At 37.8% G+C, this 23,576-nt stretch overlaps 2 protein-coding genes across 5 annotated transcripts in view; one reads left to right on the top strand and one right to left on the bottom strand.

Moving 5' to 3' along the window:
- The window catches only part of adamts14 (ADAM metallopeptidase with thrombospondin type 1 motif, 14), a 59,544-nt gene extending 42,877 nt beyond the window's left edge, over positions 1 to 16,667 (top strand). For all 4 annotated transcript variants that reach the window (XM_076887567.1, XM_004561248.5, XM_004561249.5 and 1 more), the window contains 15 exons: positions 776 to 919; positions 1,046 to 1,178; positions 1,415 to 1,528; positions 1,733 to 1,881; positions 4,761 to 4,933; positions 5,134 to 5,267; positions 6,064 to 6,187; positions 6,432 to 6,512; positions 10,069 to 10,232; positions 10,320 to 10,485; positions 12,173 to 12,305; positions 12,495 to 12,702; positions 12,824 to 12,953; positions 13,623 to 13,730; positions 13,838 to 16,667. In XM_076887567.1, the coding sequence (XP_076743682.1) occupies positions 776 to 919; positions 1,046 to 1,178; positions 1,415 to 1,528; positions 1,733 to 1,881; positions 4,761 to 4,933; positions 5,134 to 5,267; positions 6,064 to 6,187; positions 6,432 to 6,512; positions 10,069 to 10,232; positions 10,320 to 10,485; positions 12,173 to 12,305; positions 12,495 to 12,702; positions 12,824 to 12,953; positions 13,623 to 13,730; positions 13,838 to 14,400 (2,524 nt within the window). In that variant the 3' untranslated portion in view covers positions 14,401 to 16,667. The remainder of the gene's footprint in view (positions 1 to 775; positions 920 to 1,045; positions 1,179 to 1,414; positions 1,529 to 1,732; positions 1,882 to 4,760; positions 4,934 to 5,133; positions 5,268 to 6,063; positions 6,188 to 6,431; positions 6,513 to 10,068; positions 10,233 to 10,319; positions 10,486 to 12,172; positions 12,306 to 12,494; positions 12,703 to 12,823; positions 12,954 to 13,622; positions 13,731 to 13,837) is intronic.
- A 188-nt stretch (positions 16,668 to 16,855) lies between these two features.
- On the bottom strand, positions 16,856 to 20,172 carry star2 (steroidogenic acute regulatory protein 2). The gene is made up of 7 exons (XM_004561250.2): positions 20,104 to 20,172; positions 19,884 to 19,991; positions 19,671 to 19,804; positions 19,383 to 19,541; positions 18,928 to 19,112; positions 17,808 to 17,901; positions 16,856 to 17,253 (listed from the first exon to the last, which is right to left on the bottom strand). The coding sequence occupies exons 1-7, from the start codon at positions 20,165 to 20,167 to the stop codon at positions 17,161 to 17,163; spliced, it is 837 nt and encodes a 278-aa protein (XP_004561307.1). The 5' UTR covers positions 20,168 to 20,172; the 3' UTR covers positions 16,856 to 17,160.
- Between the last annotated feature and the right edge of the window lie 3,404 nt (positions 20,173 to 23,576).

Raw genomic sequence — 23,576 nt, 5'->3', positions numbered from 1 at the left:
GAATGGATACAGTTCAAGTCAAATTTAACCCATAATATTGTCAATTCACAAAAACTTGTATAACTTGTATGTTATGGCATTTTTAATATTTTCATTTTAGGAAAAGTCATAAATTTTTAGGATAAAATAGTAAGATGTTTTTAATGCTATCAAATGTCAACAGTATGTAACAGTTTAATAAGTGCTGTAGCATTAGTGTGATAGTAGTGACTCAGTAATGTGTGTGTAGGCTGATTTTTTTTTCTACCTTTGGGAAAGAGCCTGTTGCTCTTGCCATTCTCCATGCAAATCTATATTTGCTGTCTGCTACCTGTACCTTCATAATTAGCATATAGACAAGTGAATTCAGATTTCATTCCATGTAAAGAATAATTAAAGAGTACTTGAAGTTATTTTTTAAATTGTTTAATTTGTAGACGTTAATGTTTTATAAATTGATGTTTCTGTGTTTGTTCTTCATCTATACTGACAGCTGTTATCCGAACTGCTTCAAATGTCACACGCGTATTGCTGGGGAACCTGCTGTGACTTAGATAAAATCGAACAAGCTTGTAATTTTGAAAAGAACTAAAAGAATTATGATAGCTGACAGTTTCCAAATTTCAATCAGTGTTTAGAAAGTGCAGAGGTGCAGTACACAACTCTGCTTACTCCTACACAATCCTGTTGTATTCGTAGTGCATAACAACAGAAAGAATTCAGAAAATATTGTTTGCTGTGACTTTATCTCTTGCCGTGATCACAATCTATGCTCTTCTGTGCTTTTGCCCTTCAGGTTGGGTATGGAGCATGATGGCCAAGGGAATCGTTGTGCTGATGAGACCAGCATGGGTAGCATCATGGCACCACTTGTCCAAGCAGCTTTTCACCGCTATCACTGGTCACGTTGCAGCAAGCAGGAGCTCAACAGATACATCCAGTATGTTTGCTCTTTGCACAGCTGTTGTGTAAATTAATTTGTTCCTTCTCTTTTCATATGTGGTCTGCTCCTGACCTCGCATTGCATATAACATTTATGTCCTTATTATTCTTATTGCTTCCTCAGCTCCTATGACTGCTTGCTGGATGATCCCTTTGAACATAAGTGGCCCAAGCTTCCTGAGCTCCCTGGAATAAATTATTCAATGGATGAACAGTGCCGCTTTGATTTTGGTGTTGGTTATAAAATGTGCACTGCTGTAAGTAAGCTTTGTGGCCCCAATATATATATATTTATTCATTTGAATTATTTATTTATTCTACCATATAATAACCACATAATTAAAATAATTAGAATAGTCAACAATTTTTAATCAGTATTTTTTAATGCTGCAAAGGAGTAAGTTCTGTTTTTTAACAGGGAAAAACTGTGTTTGCTTATCTATGTTTCCAAAAAGAATTAGTGCTCAGATTTGCTGTTTAATTGCTCATTTAGTTTCGAACCTACGACCCCTGCAAGCAGCTGTGGTGCAGCCACCCTGACAACCAGTACTTTTGTAAAACTAAAAAAGGTCCTCCTGTGGATGGAACAGAGTGTGCACCAGGAAAGGTAGGAAATGTCTCTGAATCATCTGTAATTTTATTTTTTCTTTACAATAATTGCTAAGTGGAACTCTCTAAAAATAGGAAGCGGAAATAAAGTTTCGGAGCAATATTTTCAGAGAAGCCAAATGTCATCAGTTTGGACTTGTTGACCTTTCTTTTCTTCTTCCTTTCCACCTGTCTCTCATTTTTAATGGACACTGATTTTCAGTGGTGCTTCAAGGGTCATTGCATCTGGCGAACCAGCCAGGAGCCTCAGGGCCATGATGGAAGTTGGAGTTCCTGGTCAAAGTTTGGCTCTTGCTCCAGAACATGTGGAGGTGGAATTCGCTCCCGCAGCAGACTGTGCAACAATCCTCCGTGAGTGCTACAGCAACAAGGAAGCTGAATCTATGTCGCAAAACTAAGAAAAAAACAGAAAATAAAACAGCTATACAGATAGTGAAAAAATAGTATTTGATCACACAGTATCATCAGTATCAGTATTCATCTAAAAGATGTTAATGTACTATATAAGTGTAAATGAAGAGCTTCAGGGACGTTTTTTTAATCCAGTCCTGGGTTTGTTAAGCTTGACTTAGATTTGGTTTCATTAATTTATTTATAAAACTATAAAAACCTCATACTGCGTTTATACTATTAATGAAGAGAAAGGTCAAAGTGAGGTGTTATGATGGTGTAATAGAATTAAATGTGATTTCATTGTATTTTAACAGTGTAACTTTAACAACAACAGCTGTTTACAGGAAAGAAGAAATATTATAATGTAAGTAATTTTAAGTAGTACAGAAGTTAAGTGGTGCATTTTACAGGAAAGGAGACACAAAAGATAATGAAAATGATTTTAAGGAGGATGTAAGTCATTTTAACTAGAGTAAAAAACTTACAATAATTATGATTGCATCTCTAATACTACGCGTTGTTTGTTGAAGTTAAATTTTGAAGTGTCAGCTTTCACATTCTGGCCATTACCGTTTTAGGATTTTCTTTGTTTGTTTGTTTTTAATCAGAAACAAAGAAAGGAATTACACATACTCGATGCTAATGCAGTATCAGCTTGTAAAAGACAAGGCAGCCAAACCCTAAAACAGGCTCTCATGCCCTATTTTATTGTATATTTTATTTAAATGGGATCATGACTTACAGAATGAACAAAGCTTGTACGCAACCTGTTATATTAAAAAAATCTAACTTTCGGTAAATCAAACTAGTGTTTGCTGAGACCATAGAGCATATCTAACATACAGTAGCAGTCACTGCCACCTTATTTCTTTTTGCAGCCAGAGCTCTTTGCCCCCAGCTGGTTATTAGAAATAATGTATTTACTCATTACCCAACAGAAACACTGATTTTTCCAGCTGAGGTTAGCTGACATAATCAGTGACTGCATTCCATTTAGGTTTTCATTTTACTGAGATCTCAGAATCAGAATCAAAATCATTATTGTCATTAAAGCAATGAAACTTTTAACAGTGAAATTGAGGTGCAATTTTCTCAGTGGACAGATTTGATCTGCTCTGCAATGTGTTTTAATTTTAGATAAGATTTAAGTGTGCAGATTCTTTTGTTGATGTTCTTTCATTAACTGTAATAAAGACACATTCCTAACCAACTTTAAGGCTAAAATCAGATGACCTGTTCACGCGTAATGCACTCTGTGTTGGCCTTTTGTGTAAATTACATAGGAACTAGTCTGGAATTTTAAATCTGGAGTTTGGGAGTAAATCAAATCATCCATGTAAACTCAAAAAGTTTACATGGATGATCCTTTTTCGAGAGTGCAACATGTGATTCGCATGATACAAAAGCAAAAGGTAAAAACTAAAGGAAATAATAACAAGACAGCTTCAACTTCAAAAAATTTACTTTCTTTTTTTCTTATACTCAACTGGTAGAAAAGTTGTCACTCAGTGCTTTAATCAGAGCTTGTCAGTAAAGCAGATTGATTTCTTGCATGAACTGCACAACAACATACCGTGACAAATAGTATGTAGGCCATAATGTAGTCTGCTGATATATGGGATTGATTAGCACAACAGACAGTTTGATTTTCCATTGCAGGAAAGGTACTGGTGTAAATCGTGACATTATTTACAGCATGATGTTTCAGTTAGAGATTTCTGACATTGTTGTCCCCTTAGATATAGTTCTGGCTCATTGGGGCTCATTGAATGAATTGGAGGTGTTCTTACAGGTGTTCTGACATCAGTAACTCAAACCTCTGGCAAATTAAACTTTTACAATAAAAGACAATAACTGTACAAATAGCACTGAAGTGTTAATGGTTAGTTGTATGCAAACATCTGGATACCCTTGAGAAAATAATATCTTGTTAACTTAAGATGTGAAAATCTGTCTTTCATTAAAAGTCAGTGCACTATTACTTATTATGTTTAGATGAAATGAAAATAAATTAACTTTGTGGACCTGGCTGAGGATTTGTAAGTCAATCCCACTGATGTGCGACAGCCAATTGCACTGGAAACTGGAAAGTTTCCTGCAGTCCTTCCAGAAAGTCAAACAGAAAAGTGATTTTTAGCATGTTGTGTGTTCAGAACAACATGGTACAGCATCATTGGCTTCTTATTGTGTTTTTTTGAGCAGTTCCTGAGCAATTTGTGGTGGGGTGTGCATGCTATAGGAAGCTATATGAATTATTATTATAACATTTTGTAGTTGTGTGCTGTGATATCAGCGACAGAGCATGTTATGCTAAGTATTCACCTTTTGGGTTCCTAAACGTTTGTGCCTGGAACATTTTTAATTTTTTTAAAAATGTTTTAAAGATTTCAACACGTTTCTTTTTAATGTTTCTTGGCTAAAGTGATTTTATTTGTATTGTTTGACTTGAAAAAAACAAACAAAAGCAAAGTGTCTATTCTAGGTCAAAAATTTGCATACAGCTTTGGTGTATTACAATTTCAATTACAGAATTCAAACATATTCTTTAGGCTTTTTTAAATATCCATATTCTTTTTTAAAGCTAGGAGGATGGATCAGGTTTCAAATATTTAATAGTAATACACTTACAAATGATTTTAGCCTAAGGAGCTTGGACAGAAAAGCGTCTGGAATTCTTTAAGTTGCTTGAAGATGTTTCCTCTCATATAAGAAGCTTCTTCAGTTACAGACTAATTTTAGTCTTGTTCAATTACAGCCCAAAAAAAATGACATTTGAATCTTTGGGAACATTATGAAGGAAGTTTGCTCAACAGCATCATGTTTTTGTCCTTGATCAGACCTGCCTACGGTGGTAGAGATTGCCCCGGGTCTGCGTTTGACTACCAGATGTGCAACACAGAGGAGTGTGCAGGCCCTTACGAGGACTTCCGTGCTCAGCAGTGCGTCCAGAGAAGCAACAAATACCATAAAAACATCAAGCACACCTGGCTGCCTTATGAGCACCCAGATGGTAAGAGCTGGCTCTCCGCTTCATTGGTGAGCTTGAAAGTTTTCTGCACAGCAGCAAGAGGACAGATGGTAGTTGCATTAGCAGCTTTTCACAGGAACATTAAGAGTCATGGAGGTGTTATCAGACTGTCAGAGCTTGCGGATGTCTTTATCACATTTGATAATCAGGGTGTGTATGAATGTGTTTTCATGTGCTTTCAGAGGCCCGTAAATGTGAGCTGAGCTGTCAGTCAAAGGAAACGGGAGAGGTGGTATCTATGAACCAGGTGATGCATGATGGGACAAGATGCAGCTACTTAGACCCATTCAGTGTTTGCGCTCGAGGAGAGTGCCTGGTAAGCGTTTGCTCAAAAACATAAACTTTGACATATTTAAGACATAATGAGATAATCAGGCACGTCTTGTGGTTTATACTACAACACACAAAAAAGTCAGTGACCTTAAGTCTTCAGACTTTGCATTTATATCATTTTGCACTGGGAAGGTCGGTCATCCAAGATACAATTAGCAGTAAGCTGTTTACATTTTAAATTAAATGGAATAGATTTTGTCTTAGGGTTTGAAATTCATAATTGGCAAATTTTTGAGAGTATTTTGCCTTTTTTAACAATAGTTTCTAAAGTACACTATCAATTTAAAATTAAAAGCTATATATAAGAGCAATTTTATTCTGTTTTCACACCTCAAAATAAATCCTATGTTTTATTAATGCACTATCTATGCATTGCTTTACACCAGAGGTCACACTGCTGTGACCTTTAGTAGATTCTATTTTAATGATGGCAATGTTGTTTAAAATTATATATAGATATTTAATTACTGAAGTGTAAGTGAATTGAATAGAATACATCACCTTTTGCCCCTTGACATGGTATTTATTTTGGCTCCATTTTCACCTTAGGCCCAGTGTGGCAGCGTTGTAGAGAAGACAGTCAGTGTTTTGGTTACTCTTTTGTTATGTCTAGACATGTTTCCAATATGCAGTATATTTTACAAGGCACCGTCCAAATCAGACATGTGCTTTGTCCTTCCGTGGCATCATTCTCCCAGCAAAACAATCTGCGTCTCTGTAAAAGTCAGTCACAGTGTTCCACTGATGTGATTGACTGGCTGTGCCTTTTCTCCTTACAGCATGTAGGCTGTGACAAGGAAGTTGGGTCTTACAAGCAAGAGGATAAATGTGGAGTTTGTGAAGGAGACAACTCTCACTGCCGCACTGTGAAGCTGACACTCACCAAGACCCCTAAAAAGAACGGTAACTATCAACTGCAGGGGCAGGACAGCCGTGAAATGGATGTTAACCCTTAGCTAAGAATGAATTTAATGACTAGTTCTTCTATATTTTAGCCACAGTCTACCTATGTACCAGCCTTTATCATCAATCAAAACCCTGTCTTATTATCTTGATTTAGAAATAATTGGCTTCTTTAGAGCCCCCCAAAAATACAACTTGTTTAAAGTGCCGGGCTAAACTGTGCTCTTTCTTTTTGCCTTGTTAGGAATGCTGAAAATGTTTGACATCCCAATAGGGGCCCGCCACATAGTCATTGAGGAGAACGAGACCTCCCCTCATATAATTGGTGAGTGCGTCCCACATTTTTGTCATGTGTGGAAACATCTGATGCTTTTGACTGAAAATAATAGGGCTGGTTTGTGAACAGAATTAGAAGTCAAGGGGTTTGTAAACCAGATTGCAACATATTTTCTTAATAAGAAAGAGATTTCAGAGTCAGCTCACAGAAAGTATCTGAGGTTTCTTTGATGGAAGTAAAATTTACAGAATAGTGATTAAGTGAATAAGGGGGGAATTATTAGGAATAATATGACCTAATAGCATCTTATAGAAACTTTATAGGGATTTTATAGGTTTTGCAGACAACTTCACGATCTATAGTGAGAGCGGTGTGCAGGTGGATGAGCCTAGAGAGGTGGAAGTATGTGCTGGACAAGAGTAACAATGAAACTGCAAGGAACAGATGTAGTGAAGGTGGATACGTTTAAATACGTGGGTTTAACCATACAGTGCAATGGACAGTACACAAGAGGTGGAAAAAAGAGCGTAGGGTGGGTGGACTGGGTGGAAATGAGTGTCAGGCGTGATGTGTGAGAATAGGAGAATTTCCACTGGGAGTGACTTGGAGAGATGGGATTAGGGCTGAACGATATATCGCATTTGCGATAATATCGCGACATGATCAAGTGCAATTTTCTAACCGCAAAGGCTGCGATTATACTCTGGACATGTCCAAATTCATGGGCTGCATCCTCCTGAGGCCGCATTTGTAGACCGATTACGTCACAGCGACGTGCCGAAGGCTGTCCAAATTACTACCATATCCCAGAATTCATAGCGCGGCCCAGCCAAACTCCAGTTTCCAGCAATGGCGGCCGCTACTAAGTTTTAAAATTACTCATACTAATCTTTCTGGGTCACAAAATAAACTTTTAACATATTTTCAGGCGAGAAAGTAGTTGTGTAAACATCAAATATCTGCTCGGTTTATCAAGATATCCCATATTTGCAAAAGTGCTTCGACGTTTTCAGAGGCGTCTGCTACCCACCAGCTCGACAGCTAGCCGGGAGCTCGAGGGTTACTGATGCGGCCGAGAACGGCACAACTCCCGGCACATCATTTTCAGATCACCGCGGAGTTTCGCTGCTCGGGTTAAACGTAATATATAAGTCACTTAGACAACCTAAAAATGTTATTGTTGGGCTTTTTTCAGTGTTTTGTTTGTTCGTGAGTAAATCGGTTTGGCTGAGATTAAAGTTATTAGATTAGATAAAATAAAACTTTATTAATCCCCCGGGTGGGTTCCTCCTTGGTTTTCACACAGCTGACTAAACGTCAAACAGAAAACTGATTAAACAGAAGTATGAGACAGTCGAGAATTTACACCAGTGTCTGGTTATATTTTAGATAGCAAGAAGCAGACGGCCGAGTTTATTAAACTCCACCGAGACAGCGGTGACGCTAATCAGAACTAGACCGTCCAATTTCACGCCTTTAAATTTTAAAGGCGTGTTTGTGTGTGTGTTTATACAATTGCTATTATGTTTGCACTTTATGTGTAATGTTACTGACTGCAAAGATCAGTAAGATGTGTGTATTTTTTATTTATTAGTTTTATTTATTTAATATTATTTTTTAATTGAATGACTGTCTAGTAGTTCACAGATGTCGAAAAACTGAGTGTGGTAAAGCCACTGATTTTGTTTATGTATATTTCTGCAATCTGCACATTGTACTGACTTTCATTTTAATGTTTACACCAGGGTTCCTTGTCAGCACTTTATGCTCAGATGTTTGTAAGCTAAAAATAAACTATTGTGTATGTTCAAATATACTGTTGTGATTGAAGAAGTTAAATAAAAATGTCAGTCATCAATTCATGCATCACCTCATGTCATCATAACAGAGGTCTGTCTTCCAGGAAAGAACAGTTTAAAATTAATGTAATATAGTATTGGCCATACTATATGATGTATTGCTTGTCTTTGTTTAATAATACAGAAGACAAAGACCTTAAAAAATAATCGCATATCGCATCGCAATCGCAATATTGGGGCAAAAAATCGCAATTAGATTATTTTCCATAATCGTTCAGCCCTAGATGGGATTAGAAATAAGTGCACCAAAGGAACAGCTCAGGTTGAGTGGTTGGAGGTGAAGTTAAAGAGGCAAGGCTGAGATGGTATGGACATGTGCAGAGGAAGGGTGTGAATATATGGAGCTGTCACACAGGAGTAAAAGAGCAAAGAGCACAAAGAAGATTCATGGATGCAGTAAAAGAAGATATGCAACGTGCTGATGTGTCAGAAGAGAATGCTACGATGAGATGGAGGAAGATGATCTGGCGTAGCGACCCCTAAAAGAAGAAGGACTTTATTTTTGTTTGTGCAAGTTTAATAACACTTATGCATCAGGAACTACAAAATGTTATAATAATAATTCATATAGCTTCCTATAGCATGCACACCCCACCACAAATTGCTCAGGAACTGCTCAGAAAACACAATAAGAAGCCAATGATGCTGTACCAGCCTCAGACTCTTTGGATTCTCTGTCTAGTCAAGCATCTGCTTCCAACTTCCTGGTACCAGACACAACAGGACACCCCATAGTTCATGTGCTGGTGATCTTGTGACTCAGATATGTTTTGGTGGCACAAGTGTAATGAGAGCATAGTTAGGGAGTTGGTTTTACTGTTGTTTCCCCATTTGTAAATATCCTGCTTCTGTTTTGCCCTCTGCTTCTGTAGCCTACCACATGAAATAGCATGTTTATCCATTTTTAGGGACTATGTTTAGTGAACCTCAGGAGGAGTTTGAGATGTTTCTCTTTAAAGTTTTTTTTTTTTTTTTACATTTTTATAAACAATGTTTTGACATCGACTGCCTTAGAGATTAAAGATCTTGACTCCACATTTTTGAAAGAGCAAACTTCAAACTTTGAAGAGCAAATTTTGGAGTTTTAAAAGCCCATTTGATGTTTCGAAATGTACATTTTAAAATTAAATATGACATTAAAGAGAATGGCAGGAGACTCAGCTCTACTGACATTAATATATGTTAAGAGGAGGATCAGACACTACTTATAGATAAACTTTGGCAGGAAAAAGTGTATTTCTTATAGTGAAATATAAAGTGCAATTAGCACAGCTGACAGGTCACATCGTAGGTGCAACTCCAGTGATGTGAAAACAGCAGATGTTTTTTTTATGCCTTACTTCAAAGCGAATGACTTTCAAATTGCTTGCATGCAGTTTACAGTGTGAAGCTCTATGTGAAAAAGGAGGACACTCTGAAATGTCTTCAGTTATGGAGACAAAATAACAGAGTAATCATTTTTTTTATCCTAGTATGAGCTTTGGGGTGACTGATGAGTCAGGTTCAAACAGCTTTCAGCCAAGCCAACCATCTTCCTTTTTGGGCCACTCGTCTCTCCTCTGACAAAACAAAACACAAGTTGGAAGAACTGGTGTCAGAAAGCCACAATGGCATATTGACACATTCTCTGCTTAGAGCAAACTTTCTGTGATGGGAATGGATTAATCCCAACTTTGAATTTGTACATCCCTTCCCTTGGACTTCCCTCTGCCTCCATAAAATATCTGTTTCTTCATTACTGACAGCTGTGAAGAATCAAGTAACTGGAAACTTCATACTGAATGAAAAAAGTGAAGATGCCAAATCAAAGACCTTCATTGAAAATGGTTTACAGTGGGAGTATTCCATTGAGGGTGAGAGGGAGACATTGAAAACAACTGGCCCTCTGCATGAAGGGATCATAGTCCTGGTGAGTGTATCAAGTAAATTTTCCGAGCTTCAGTTTGTCCTTCCAAATTTCTGTTTATTCTAATAACGTTCGTTCACTTTGCTGCAGATCATTCCTCAGGAAGAAGATGCAAAAGTTAGCTTAACATATAAGTACATCATACATGAGGACCTGCTACCACTTATTACCAACAATAATGTTCTTCTCGCCGAATTGGACACATATGAGTGGGCACTAAAAAGCTGGTCTCAGTGCTCCAAACCCTGTGGGGGAGGTCAGTGAATGTACTGAAGCTGCGGGTTTTTTGCGTAGGCTCAAACAAAAGTAAAGATAAATCTGGGCAACTACAGAAATTAATGAGTTAAAGAAATAAAACGACTCACAACAGTTCAAGGTTTTAGTAGCTTACTATATACCATAATTATATAACAATAATAAACCCATTCCACCTGAGTTTTATTTCTTATATTTTTGCATTTAATTTGCTTCTGATGTTCCAACTTAAAACACACAATTGTGAATGAATTAATTATGAATTATGAATATCTGTTTTGGGGGGGAGACATGAAAAAATAACAGAAATATAAGTCCAAGCATTTATTGTCTTTGCAGACGATTAGTTCAGTCTTTGGCCTTTTAATTTAGACCACTTTGATTGAAGTTGACTGAAGTCTTCGTTTCTTCAGCTGCTTTTCTTTCTTAGGGAACAAAGCTGGATGCATTGATTTCCTCGTGCTGTGATCTCTTTTGGTCTGCCTGACCTTTGCTTTAGATAAAGTGATCCAGTTTCTTCAAAGTGGCGTAGACTGTCATGCAGTGCTCTCTTAGAAAACTTTGCATGAAGCCTAGATTTGACTGTGAGAAAGCCCCACCTTACTTAGATTGAGACTTTAGTTTCTGAAGCTTTTACTTAGCTCTGATTTCATGTTTCCTCCCACCAAAATGTCTCTTAATAAGCAGGTTTTTAAGCTTAAAACTTGATATTTCTAAAAAGCAAACTGCTGCTAGAGGGTTTACTTTTGATGCACTGATCAAACACGCCCAAGTGTTATCTAAATGCACTGATGGGATGATATAGTTACCAACAAAGAGTCCAGAATCATTCAACTTCACATTTTTTGATTATTTTAAGCTTTGACAGCTTTTCTGTGTAGTCTCAGACTTTTGGACTCTACTATATATTTGTGTTTTTGCCTCTGTGCATCCATACAGGCAATTTTAAATCAAGCGATCAAGATGTGATTGAAGTGGAGATATTCAGCTTTAATTCAATAATAACTGTTTATTATTACCACTAGTTTTATACACAGTCCCCTATTTTCACAGGCTCTAAGCTAATTGTACAACTGACTGATAAGAAGCGTCATGGCCAGATGAAGCCTGTTTCCGTGTTCTGGATCTGGAGTTGATTCTGAGTGTTGAACTTGTTGAACTTCTTTAGCTGCTGAAACTCTTAATATGAGGTCCAAAGAGACATTGATGCAAGTAAAGGAGGTCATCATTAGATTGGAAAACTAAAATGAACCCCTCAGACAGAGAGCAAAAACTTTGGGATTGTCTCAATCGAGACTCTAGTCTTTACAAGAATGAATGCACTAGCCAACTCAGCATCACCAAAAGGCTTGAAAGACTGCAGAAAACAACAAAAATGCATGATTGCAGAATTATTTCTCTGCAGGAGAAGAACTAAGAGCACCTTAAGGAGGTATCATTGTGAAAGACTACAATCAATAAATCAATGCAGACGGTTTACAACAAGCTGCAACCTACTGGCTACACATTTAAGAACAAGAACGTCAAATTCGATTTTTTACAAGTTGAATTTCTTTGTCCAATTACTTTTGAATCTCTGAAAATTTGGGACTCTATATAAAATTATTTTTTACAAAGTTATGGAGGTCACATGGTATATGATCTATAGTCTTGCTGGTACATTCCTTGTGTAATTTTATATCCATTAGGCATACAGTACACCAAATATGGATGCAGGAGGAAGAGTGACAGCCGTTTGGTGCATCGTAACTTTTGTGAAACCAGCAAAAAGCCCAAACCCATCCGAAAACGCTGCAACACCCAAGACTGCAGCCAGCCCACGTGAGTGACTTTAAACTACAGCACTGCAGCTCTATCAGCATGAGCACTTTTAAAATTGCTTTCATACCGTATGTCCACTCTGACATGACTTTTACCATTTTAGTGAGGATGTAAAAACTAGTGTAGAAAGGTTATTTAATTTTGGAATGAGAGGGATAGTTTTATTCAAACACAATGCTCTCTTGATAGGTGGGTGGTAGAAGAGTGGAGTCCTTGCAGTAAGACCTGTGGAAAACTCGGGTACCAAACCAGGGTGGTGCAGTGCATGCAGGCGCTTCACAATGGTACCAACAAAGTGGTCCACAGCAAACACTGCACTGATGAACGTCCAGAGATAAGGAAAGCCTGCAACCATACTGTATGTCCTGCCCAGTGGAGGACAGGGGCATGGTCTCAGGTGAGACAGGATCTTCTTCTTCTTCTTCTTCTTCTTCTTCTTCTTCTCAGTGTTCTCGATGAAAGCTGATGAAAATAAAACATATTTGTGTGTGTGTTTGTGTGCGTTGGGTGTGTCGCAGTGCTCAGTGACCTGTGGCGAAGGCATTCAGCAGAGGCAGGTGGTATGCAAGACCAGTGACAACACCATTGGAGAATGCGAGGGCGAGAAACCGGAAACAATCCTCATTTGCAAATTGGGACCATGTTCAGGTGAGATGCACATGCATGTACGTGCTAATAGAGGAGAGATTTGGCCACCTTGCTACTAGTCTCACATACACCATTAAAAGGACACTGCTTCTGCTTCTGACTTGTGACAAGTAAATGCATTATGAGTCTTGCACATGTTATCATAATCCTTGCAGTAGATTTTAGAGAAGTGTAGTGTAACACAAGATTTGCCTCGTGAACATGAGCAGAAATCTTCCAAAAACAACTTTGTCTCACTAATGGTTACAAGATTGCTGCATAAGACCCTTGAGACCCACATAGGCAAACACTTTTTTTCAGGACTGAATACATTTTCTGTTAATGCTCTTTGTATTAAATATCCTGTGCACACAAAGACACTTCTTTAAGACCTTAAATATTTCTGCACCAGTGCCCTTCCTCAGCCTTTCTCATTTTGCTTCCTCTTCAAAGAGCTGAGTGCCTCCAGTTCTTTCAGTTCTTTTCTTTTTCCTTGCATTGGTAGTAAGTGGGAAATTATGTGCTTTGAAAATACACAAAGGAACACAAAGAATTCCAGTTTGCACTCCGTGTCCTGTGAACAACAAAGTTCTGTTTTCCTGTAAAAGAAACAGATTCCCAGAAGCTTTTTCTGTCATGGCTTCTTTTTAACCCCAGTTTTGTTTTGTTTTTTGCTGTTACACTCTCCAGGACATCCAGGGTCTTCTCTCGACGAACAAATAATGGAAAACTCTACAATAAAAGACGAAGCTGTCTATCTAAGAGTTCCAGAAAACCCTGTCCAAAAAATCTCTTCAAGTAAGCTACAATGCAATTTTTTTCTGAAATCAATATAAACAGAGTAGAAGTAGAAATATTCATTTCACCGCAGTTTTTAGTGATGTTCTCTGTCCTGTTATTACTAGATGAGCCATGTCTGGGGGATAAATCGATTTTCTGCCAAATGGAAGTCCTTTCCCGGTATTGTTCCATCCCTGGATATTATAAGCTTTGCTGTGAGTCTTGTGACAAGAAAGAAAGCCTCACTACCCATGTTCCTGACTTTCACACCCCAGTAGCCTTAGCTGAACCTGACATCTCAGCTCTTTCTCATCCTGCCTCTTCCAAGCCACCTCATGTCACCACAACACAGACCCCGCCAAAAACCACTAAAGCCATCACTCGACGGCGTCTTTTCACTACCCCGGTGCCAACTACAGCTGCCACTTCTCAAACTTCACCACAGACAAATGCTGCTCCGCCCCAGCATCCCACCAGCGAATCCTTTCTCACTGCTGGAAAGAGAGATTCAGATGCTGGGCCAGTTCTACCTCCGGGGCCGCCACGGCCTACAGCAGACTCAAGTGGAGGTGCCTCTAAAGAGCACAGCCCAAACAGCACTTTAGGCCCAGCTGCTGCAAGATCAAGAAGGGACACTTTAGGATCAGAGAGGGACTCCAGTCACAGAAACTTGTCGGCTCAGAAATGAACAGTGAACAGTGTTGTGAATGTGCTGTTCGGTGAAATGGTCTCAAATATCAGCACACCCTTTGCAGTATGTGATTTACTCAAAGTTTTTCTTTTTTTTTTATTATTATTATTATTTTTCTGTCCATGATAGTGAACTTAGACCAGCCCAGTGGTGGTTACCTCATCAAAACTTCAGAGCGATCTGGTGCACGGCGTCGCTCGGCCGTGTGTGCTTCAAATATGAAATGGAAAAAAAAAGTTTAAACAAAGGTGCTGTAAACTAAAATGACTTCAAAATGTGATGACTGCATTGCTACATTCATGTTTTTATCTGTGTACAGTTGTGCAAGCCTGTTGTTTTTTCAAGTGCATTAGAACTACTATTAAACTCGTGAACATAAGGAGGTCATAGACTATGGTTTTGGAGGTGCACGTGCCAGCTATGGGGTCTGGAGTGTGCCACCAGAATAATTATAAACCTTATACTGTATTTATAATATAGAGCTACATTTTTTTAAAGACAAAAAAAATCCTTATCCCTGTGTAGTGTCATTGTCTCTGCCAGATGCCATTTTATGACAGCTTTACCCACATATGAAATGCAAGAAGTAGCTACAGGACTGGCAGGTTAGCTGTTATGTTGTACATAATAGTTATTGGTCTAAACTCAAAAAGCCCTGGCAAAAAAAAAGTCTTATGTATTAACCTGGCGTATTCTATCAAATACCATGCTAATTCCATTTATTGATACAGTATCCATCCATATTCTTCCACTCTTCTAAGTTCGGGTTGCAGAAGAAGTAGTTTAATCACAAACCTCCCTGGCCCCCTACTCGAGCTCATTTGGAGTCCCAGATGATAACCCATCCTGATAGGGCTCCTTCTTGAAATTGACAGCTCCCTTTATCCCCATTGTTGCCACAACAGGTGTCAAACCGACTTGCAGCCACAGCTCTGTAAAGCCACCTTGGCAAAGGAGATGTGGAACAGTCTGTTCGGACTAAAGTCCCCTGCCTCCTTTGAACGTTGTCAAAGTTTGAGTGGGAAAGGAAGATGTCATATATTAGGGCCTCTAGCAGATATTCTGAGCGCACCCTCACTAAACATCTTGGAATGCCGGGCCTGTGAAGCATCCTCCCTTGCCACAGGATCCAACTCACCACTAGGTGATGATCAGTTGACACCTCAGCTACTGTTGTGACTAAGTTGCTAGCTAAAGGCCTAGTCAAACGTTGCAGGGAAATACAACTAAGCATCTACTGAACATTTTTTTTTACTTTAAAAAACTCAATTTGTGTCGGTACAGAGATTATGAGTGTCAATTTAGCTCCATTAATAACAAAAGAGCAATAGTTTGATAAATGTGCATATATAAGATATGCTAATTAGCCATGTGGTCATGTCGCTTACCCTCGATCTGTTATGAGCTGCTAATCTCGGCTCAACCAGTCTGGTAAAAACTGCATTCAGGTAATTCAGGTAAAGAGTGAATTGGAATTAAAATACATGACATGATCTAAAAGCAAATGAACTTAAATGATTAAAAACAAGTATTTAAAGATAGAAGCTAAATTCAGAGAGTCATTACACCAAATTATTATTTAACCAACTGTCAGATTGTCGGATGTTCTTACATTTCTAGCTGTTTTTCCTCCTAGCTTGATGTTTGTTTGTTTTTTAACAAATTGAATATGCTTATTAAATATACATCCAAGACAATGGTATAATCGTATTACCTTACTAACTGATCACAATCAAGCACTCTTGAATTCTACAGTTATCCTGGAGGTACCCTCCAAACCTCATGCCATCACTCCTGGCAGGGAGCTCAGTGGCTTCTCTATCCCTGGTGCTCTTTTTTGGTGTCCGACATACCGCTGATTATCCTCACTGACAGGAAAAATCATGACCGTTTGCAAGCCATCCCCACTGTAGCATGCCCGCTGTCTGTTTTTGTGGACGTCAGTCAATTAATGCTTTAAAATGCTTTTCAGAATATAACGCATTATGATATATATTTTTTTTGTAACTGATGTTTTTCAGATAATAATGTATATAGTGTAAATTTCAAGTTATGAAAAGTTGTGTTGCAATTGCAAAATACAGGCCATGCTGTCTACACACTGTGGTTGGGCGTACTGTTACACCAGTCCTGCATTGCGGTTCATAACGTCATTATTTTTTTTGTATAATTCTTGTATATACGTACCTAAATGAAAGCTTTAATGTTAATATTTATTGAATTTTTAAGTGGTATGGTGAACAAAGTAAAACACATTTGAAAGATGTTGCTTTTGCTCTTTTCTCTGCTCATATCCATTTACTGCAGTTATATTTTACTTTGATCTTTTTTACTCCTCTGAGTGGTGCGCATTCATCATGACCAAGTGTGTTTCAATCAAAAACATCCAGTTCACACATTCATTCTGCCTGATCTAACTCTTAGAAATAAATCACTGGCACTGAAACACATTCAAGCACTTTATTAACTACGTCCAGTCATATACAGGGTGTATCAAGAGACAAGTGATGCCTCTTAATCAAATCTTAATGAGGTTTGAGTGGCACAATGTGACAATACTTGCCAGTCTTCTTCTGCCAGGCTGGCACTGATCTCTGCCAGCTCTGCTGTGTAAAAATAAGACGCTGCATTTCCTATCTCCTTAAAACTGTAGTATTTCGCCGAGTAACCAGGCATTCACTGTGCCCCCCATCTTCTTCTGTGAGCAATGACAAGGTGGTACTGTGGTGTGGGTGTCACACAGACCGAGTGAATGAGTCAGCCAAGGCTGAGACGTCTGCGAAGGTGTCTGGTGAAATCCAGCTGCACCCGAGGCAAAGCCTGATTGACAATAGACTTTGGCAGCCAGCCCTGAGAATAAAGTGACATTTATTAGACGCCTGAATGGTATTTGTTGACTGTCAGTCAACAACAAAAAGAGAGAGTGAGGTGCAGGTAGGTGGTCTGCTGCTGTACAATAATTATGCATTGTTCATATGTAGATATTGTTCGCTTTTGAATAATATTAACACAGAGTCCACTTATTTTCCCAAGCTTTGAACCACATCTCATGGCCTTTTCTTGCTGTTCTTAGCTCAACCATCTCTATGAGGGAAGAGCACTCTCGATCAGCTCTAAAACACCATGAGATGCAGTTGATAAAGCAAACACTGAGATTTTGACTTGTACACAGTGCATTACACTTACTGACAGGATTTAAAAAGGAAAACCTGAGAAATGCAATAAGAAAAATCTTCTCATTTACTTCACTTTTACAGAAACAGAGGAAATGTGTACATTGTTTTTGTTCATGAGTTGTTTAACATATACAGTGTGAAATGGCCAGTTTGTATACGTGTAATGTATAATAGAACCCTGCATTATTTTGCATGTGCAGATTTACATTTATTAATTAATGAATTTACCTTTACGTCCATATTAAGAAGCCACGTGAAGCGACTTTTCGTTGAATCTTCATCCAGGGCCTGTATGATGATGCAGGTTGGTCCATGCTCAGCTCTGTACTCACGCAAAAAAATGTGTTTTAGTTTTCAAATTTCTTTTAGCCTCGCCTGTCTTTATTTTAATTATCAGTAATCATACAGTGCATGTGGTTCTTTGGCCTTTTCATGCTGTTGGCCAGGGAATTCAAATTTCTTTTATAAGCTATTAAAGGTGCATAAATGCTAAAAAAAAAAAAGAAAAAAAGAAAAAAAGAAAAAAAAAGGCATTTTTAGCCTGCTGCTAGGTGGTTTGATTGGCAATAGTATGATAAAATATGATATGTATAACAACCTTCAGGGGCCTAAGATGTATTTATGTGCATAGTTTGGTTTGGAGGAGTTGGTTGACCTCAGACAGAAATGTATTTTAATGTATTAAACTAAGATTGACCTTGCTCTTCCCACCAACTTTGACCCATCTGTTGATCATTTAAGATTACATAATAAAATATCTCAGCAATTGGAATAAAACTTGCTACAAATAGCCATGATCTCCTCCAAATGAAATTCACCTACTGGTGACTCCTACATTTTATAATTAGCACCATCATTAGGCAAACTTTAAATTTTGTTCACTACTTAATACATAATATATGATGTCAGCTCTAATGACTTTCCCAGTTAACCCAAGCTATTATTTTTGTGGAACATGTTACGATAGCATGTTATACCTACTAAACATCACTCTATCACTGATCACTGTAGACAAATAATCATGCTTGTATTAATATTTAGTTTGGCATCACTGCCACATAGCTTCCCTAAAACGCATCCCAGCGGCATTTAATATATAATTGGCTATGAAAATTAACTTTAGCTCTCCTCATATTTTTTTCTTCCCTGAAATTAGCTGAGGTTGTATGGAAAAATTAAAACGTCAGAGCGCATCAAGACAATTTCCCACCCATTTGTGTTATTTTATCTCCCTTCATGGATGACTAAGATTAACTCAGACTCTTTATATAAGAAAAAGTTCAATTAAGCTGTTGAGTATCACTTTAGATATGACAATGAATGATTAGTGCCTCGTCTGCAGACGTACCTTACAAAGCCTGCCTGAGGGGGTAATGACTCCAGCTGAACTGCTGCTCCTCCAATATAAACGCTGGACCTTTGTTTGCAGGTGTGTCTGACACTCAGGAAATCCCTCTTTCCAATCACATTTCCTGCTGTCCCAGTTGAAACTTCGTGGATGACAATTGTTTGTAGACCAATACGTTTTAGAACCTACAACACACGAAACCAACAGCATTTGCTTTTCGTTTGCAAAACCTGTGTATAGATTTTTTGTAGCAGTCGGAAAATGCATTTGTTGATGTGAATATGCAGCATGACAACTATAGGTTGGTTATAAAGACTAATTTGCAGACAGGACATGTTGGAAAACTTTGAATATAGCTTAAATAGTATTTGTGTATGTTTAAACTCTGGTATTTTTATAGCTTAAAGTTTTGCAGTTGATCCAGTTTCCAAGTTGTTGAAAGGTGAGTTGCTCACTTTGATTTGCTGTATGCTTGGGTTCCACTGGTGTATTTCTTCAACTCTGACAAACAGGATGTTATAGAGCTCATCCACACTGGCGTCCAACACTGCCTCCAGCCTAAAGACTTTCCTGCCCCCTGGAATCACTTTGCTACAGATCATATCGCCATTACTCTAAAGAGGAAAAAAAACACAGGTTTGTGATCCACTGTTTACTTAAAGCAAGATTTTTTCAGAGTGCGGTGACCTTTGATGAACTTTGATGAAAGTGCTTTAATGGCATTTTTATTAATTAGATGTTACCTCAGCAACCTCCAACTTCCATCCTTCTTTCTCCTCCAAAACAGAGAGAGCCTTCCTCATTGCTTCTTGTCCATGTTGTACGTACAGCTGATCTTCTTTTGCTGGCACAGGTTTTATATCTTTTGGCTTGGCCTCTGCAAAAGACAGCTGTTTGTAATATTTTGGGAAACGCAATCTAAAACATTTAATGAAAATAACACAGTTATATTTTACCATTATGATTTAAACCAGTTTGCTGTCTCTCGTGGTTCTCGATTTGTCCCCACTGCTGCAGGTGTGTGATCTCCTGACCTATCACTGCCATGGCAGTGCGTTGAAGTCCTGCATGATTGAATGAAAAATAAAACAGCTTAGGAGACTTACTGAGAATGCATTGTTTGCATGAATAGGAATAAAAAGGAGAAAGTCCTTCTGTGGGTTGTGGAAGGTTTACCTGCTATGTTCTTTATATGTGGGTAGGAAATTCCACAGCAGAGCTTTACAACAGCAGGCAGCATGTCTGTCTTTGGCAGTGACAGCAAAGTAAAGTGTGTCTCTGATCTTTATATAGTCTGCGAAGGACACTCCAGTGAGATAAGGGCCAGAGAAGAAGATAGGACCTGTTCTGAATTCTGTCCTGAAGGCCACATTTGAGACTGTTAACTAAGACAAGGGTTTGGGTGTGATACAGAGAGGAAATTCTCTGAAAGAAAAACCCCACACAGGACAACCCAGTTATTTAATGTATCCAATACTTAATCTTAAATATGTTGAGGCAAGATTTTGGAAATTGGAAAGCAGTCCTATTTAGATTTGCAATGACAAAAGCAGTGCATGATCAAAACTGTCACATTTAGTGCAATTCACTTGTATTTTTATTTTTTATTCCTATTTATTCTATTTATCCCCTTTGTATATTTTATTTATATTTGTCTCTGTATTTATATATGTGTGTGTGTGTGTGTGTGTGTGTGTGTGTGTGTGTGTGTGTGTGTGTGTGTGTGTGTGTATATATATATATATATAACAATTCTGTAACTGTAACTTCGGTCGTTGCTGTGCTTTTTGGAAGTCGAATTTCCCAGAGGAACCCACCCGAGGGATTAATAAAGTTCTATCTTACCTTATCTTATCTTATCTTATCTTAAATGCATAAGCCTAAATAAGAATAAAATAAGCTTAACCTCCTAGGACCTGGCGCCCACATATGTGGACATCACATTTTGGGTTATTTAGACCAAAATACTCAATTTTGCTCTACAAGGGCCTGATATCCACTTATGAGGACATCATACTGCCACTGATCTATCGAAATTTTAAACAAATATCCTCATATGTGGCTCTTATTTTTCTTAGAAACAAAAATCAGGTTAAAAAAAATCTGGTAATTCTTTGTTTTTACATTAATCAGGTCCCAATCAGCCCAAATATCAAAGAGAAATTAAAAATGCATGCCGTGGAAGAGTTTGGGTCTTAGGAAGTTAAATGAGGCATTTTAAATAGGACTCATGGTTTATTAAACTTATTTTTCAGTCATCTTGAAATTGCATATGTGCATGATGCATTTTTAATAACCTTTCAGATAATTGGATAATAAATTGGATAATAAAAAGATTATTTAAAAAAAACCCCTCAAAATACTCAGAATGAAGTCAACTCTTTAGAATCAATTCATCTTTGATGAATAATCAGCCACTCTTTTACCTGTAAGTGAATAAAGGTAGCCTTAGTGAGTTATTTTATTAAAACAAACAAAAAATCTATATAACTTAACAGTAAAAACAGTTTAACCATATATATAATATACACTGCTCTTTCTTATTGAACTCAAAACAGCCCTGACCCATCGAGCCATGGACTCTACTAGACCCCTGAAGATGTGCAGTGGTATCTGGCAAAACACATACTTTAAGTCCTGTAAGTTGTGAGGTGAAGCCTCTGTGTTTCCATTTATTTGTCTAGCACATCCCACAGATGGTCAACTGAATTGAAAGTTGGAAAATTTGGAGGCCAAGTTAACACCTCAAACTTGTTGCTGTGATCCTCAAACCATTCCTGAACCGTTTTTGCTTTGTGACAGATTGCATTATCCTGCTGAAAGAGGCCACAGCCATCAGGGTATACCATTTCCACGAAAGGGTGTACATTATCTGCAACAATGCTTACACATGTCAAAGTAACATCCACACGTATGGCAGGACCCGAGGTTTCCCCTCATCATCTTGCAATCTTCTGTCTGTTGGATCAGACCATATGGGCCAGCCTTCACTCCTGGGAGGGCAAAGACTGTGAACACCCCACAAGAGCTGTAGTTTTGCAAATGCTCACTCAGTCACCTAAACATCACAGTTTGGCCTTTGTCACACTCGCTCAAATCCCTACACTTTCCCATTTTTCCTGCTTTTAACACATCGACTTTTAAGAAACTTTGAAGATATCCCACACACTAACAGGCGCCATCATGAAGAGATAACAAGATTAAATTGTCAGCAGTCATGATGTCATACTTTATTTATTGAAAAAAAGACTTCTATTATGGAGAATAAATAGTGTGCTGACAGCTTAAACTCGAGTTAACAATAAATGCTTTTCTACAAGCTGCACAAACTGATTTTGTGTTATTTCAACATCACAAAAACAAATCCCACAATAATATTTAGTAGCACAAAGATGATGAAATTTTAAATGAAAAGCCCCAGGTATCAATCTGTTTTCTATGACACATCCGGGAAATTTAAAAAATGCTTTAGTAATTTAGTAGAAATCAGGACAAGTACCAAAAAGCGATTCTCAGTGCAAGCCCTTTATAATAATTGGCAAGACCTACTATTGCAGGATACTTGAGAGGACGTAGAAATTTCAGTTCATTTAGTTGGAGCCGTGAAATGTGACCCTGAAAGACAAAGATTAGATCTCTGTTGTAAGGACGACTGTTGCACTGAATAGCAGTGGATAATGTGAAAAGATATATACTTATATATATATAAATATATGTCCATGGCTTAATAATGTTCTAATAAGCCTGATGCATATATTTTAGTGTAGAAATGCATAAACTGAACTGTAAAACATTACAACATAAAAATATAGATTTACTGGTTCTCGTGTCGCTCCAAATCTTCTTTACTATAAAACTTTATTATAAGATTAAAGATAAGATTATAAGATTTTACATAAGATAATGCACCTGAAGGCCTCTGCTGTCACTGTGGAAATTCTGCCCTATAAAGTAAGATGAAATGTAATTAGATGTTATAGAGACTGAAAAGTGAGATTGTACATGTCGTGTCAGGCACCGCTTGATTTTTTTTGTTTTTGTTCATTTACAGGTTCATTCGTTCCTGAACACATTCTCTTAGAAAAGAGAAATAAAGGCCAATTCCCTATCAGTCTGCACTATGAATACATAACAACTGACTTGTTATGTAAAATTTTGTTTTTGTTTTTTTCTGTGCAAGAGACGAAACACAAGTTAATCTCTTGAAAGAGTGTCTACTTGTTTGTATTTATATAAATGTTGGGGTTTTTTTTTGCACAGCCATATCTGGACTATGGCTCATTCACAAGAACATAATACAGTATGTTTCTAATTTTGTTGAGTTCTATTCAGTGCATGCATGTATGCATTAACAACAATGACGAATACACAAATAATAGGTTTCTTCAGTCTACCCTGCTGTTTTCTTCATTCTTCTTGTATGGCTAATAGCTTGCAACCAAGGTGCGATACCGTCACACAAACATGATTTGTGACTGAGGGTCTTCTCAGTCTCTTCCGTAGTCCATTCATTTGGCTATCCATAACGTCTTCTGAGAAAATGTGGCTTTTGCCAGTAGTTAGGTAGCATGTTTTTGTGAATTACTGAAAGAGCTCTCATTTTAACTTTAATTTATAATGTTGTACTTAGTTGTCAGTCTTTTAGAACC

Source organism: Maylandia zebra, linkage group LG8 (genome assembly GCF_041146795.1).
Source record: "Maylandia zebra isolate NMK-2024a linkage group LG8, Mzebra_GT3a, whole genome shotgun sequence".
Classification (NCBI taxonomy): domain Eukaryota; kingdom Metazoa; phylum Chordata; class Actinopteri; order Cichliformes; family Cichlidae; genus Maylandia; species Maylandia zebra.
The sequence above is the reverse complement of the archived record's forward strand: the minus strand, read 5'-3'. Positions and strand labels throughout refer to the sequence as shown.

Bases quoted from the DNA above. Each gene is read 5' to 3' on its own strand.
- star2 (XM_004561250.2), bottom strand. From the start codon at position 20,167: ATGCTGCCTGCTGTTGTAAAGCTCTGCTGTGGAATTTCCTACCCACAT. The intron at 19,542-19,670 runs GTAACATCTAAT...TTTCCTCTTTAG, and splicing joins GGAAGTTGGAGGTTGCTGAG to AGTAATGGCGATATGATCTG. The intron at 19,113-19,382 runs GTGAGCAACTCA...CGTGTGTTGTAG, and splicing joins CAAGCATACAGCAAATCAAA to GTTCTAAAACGTATTGGTCT.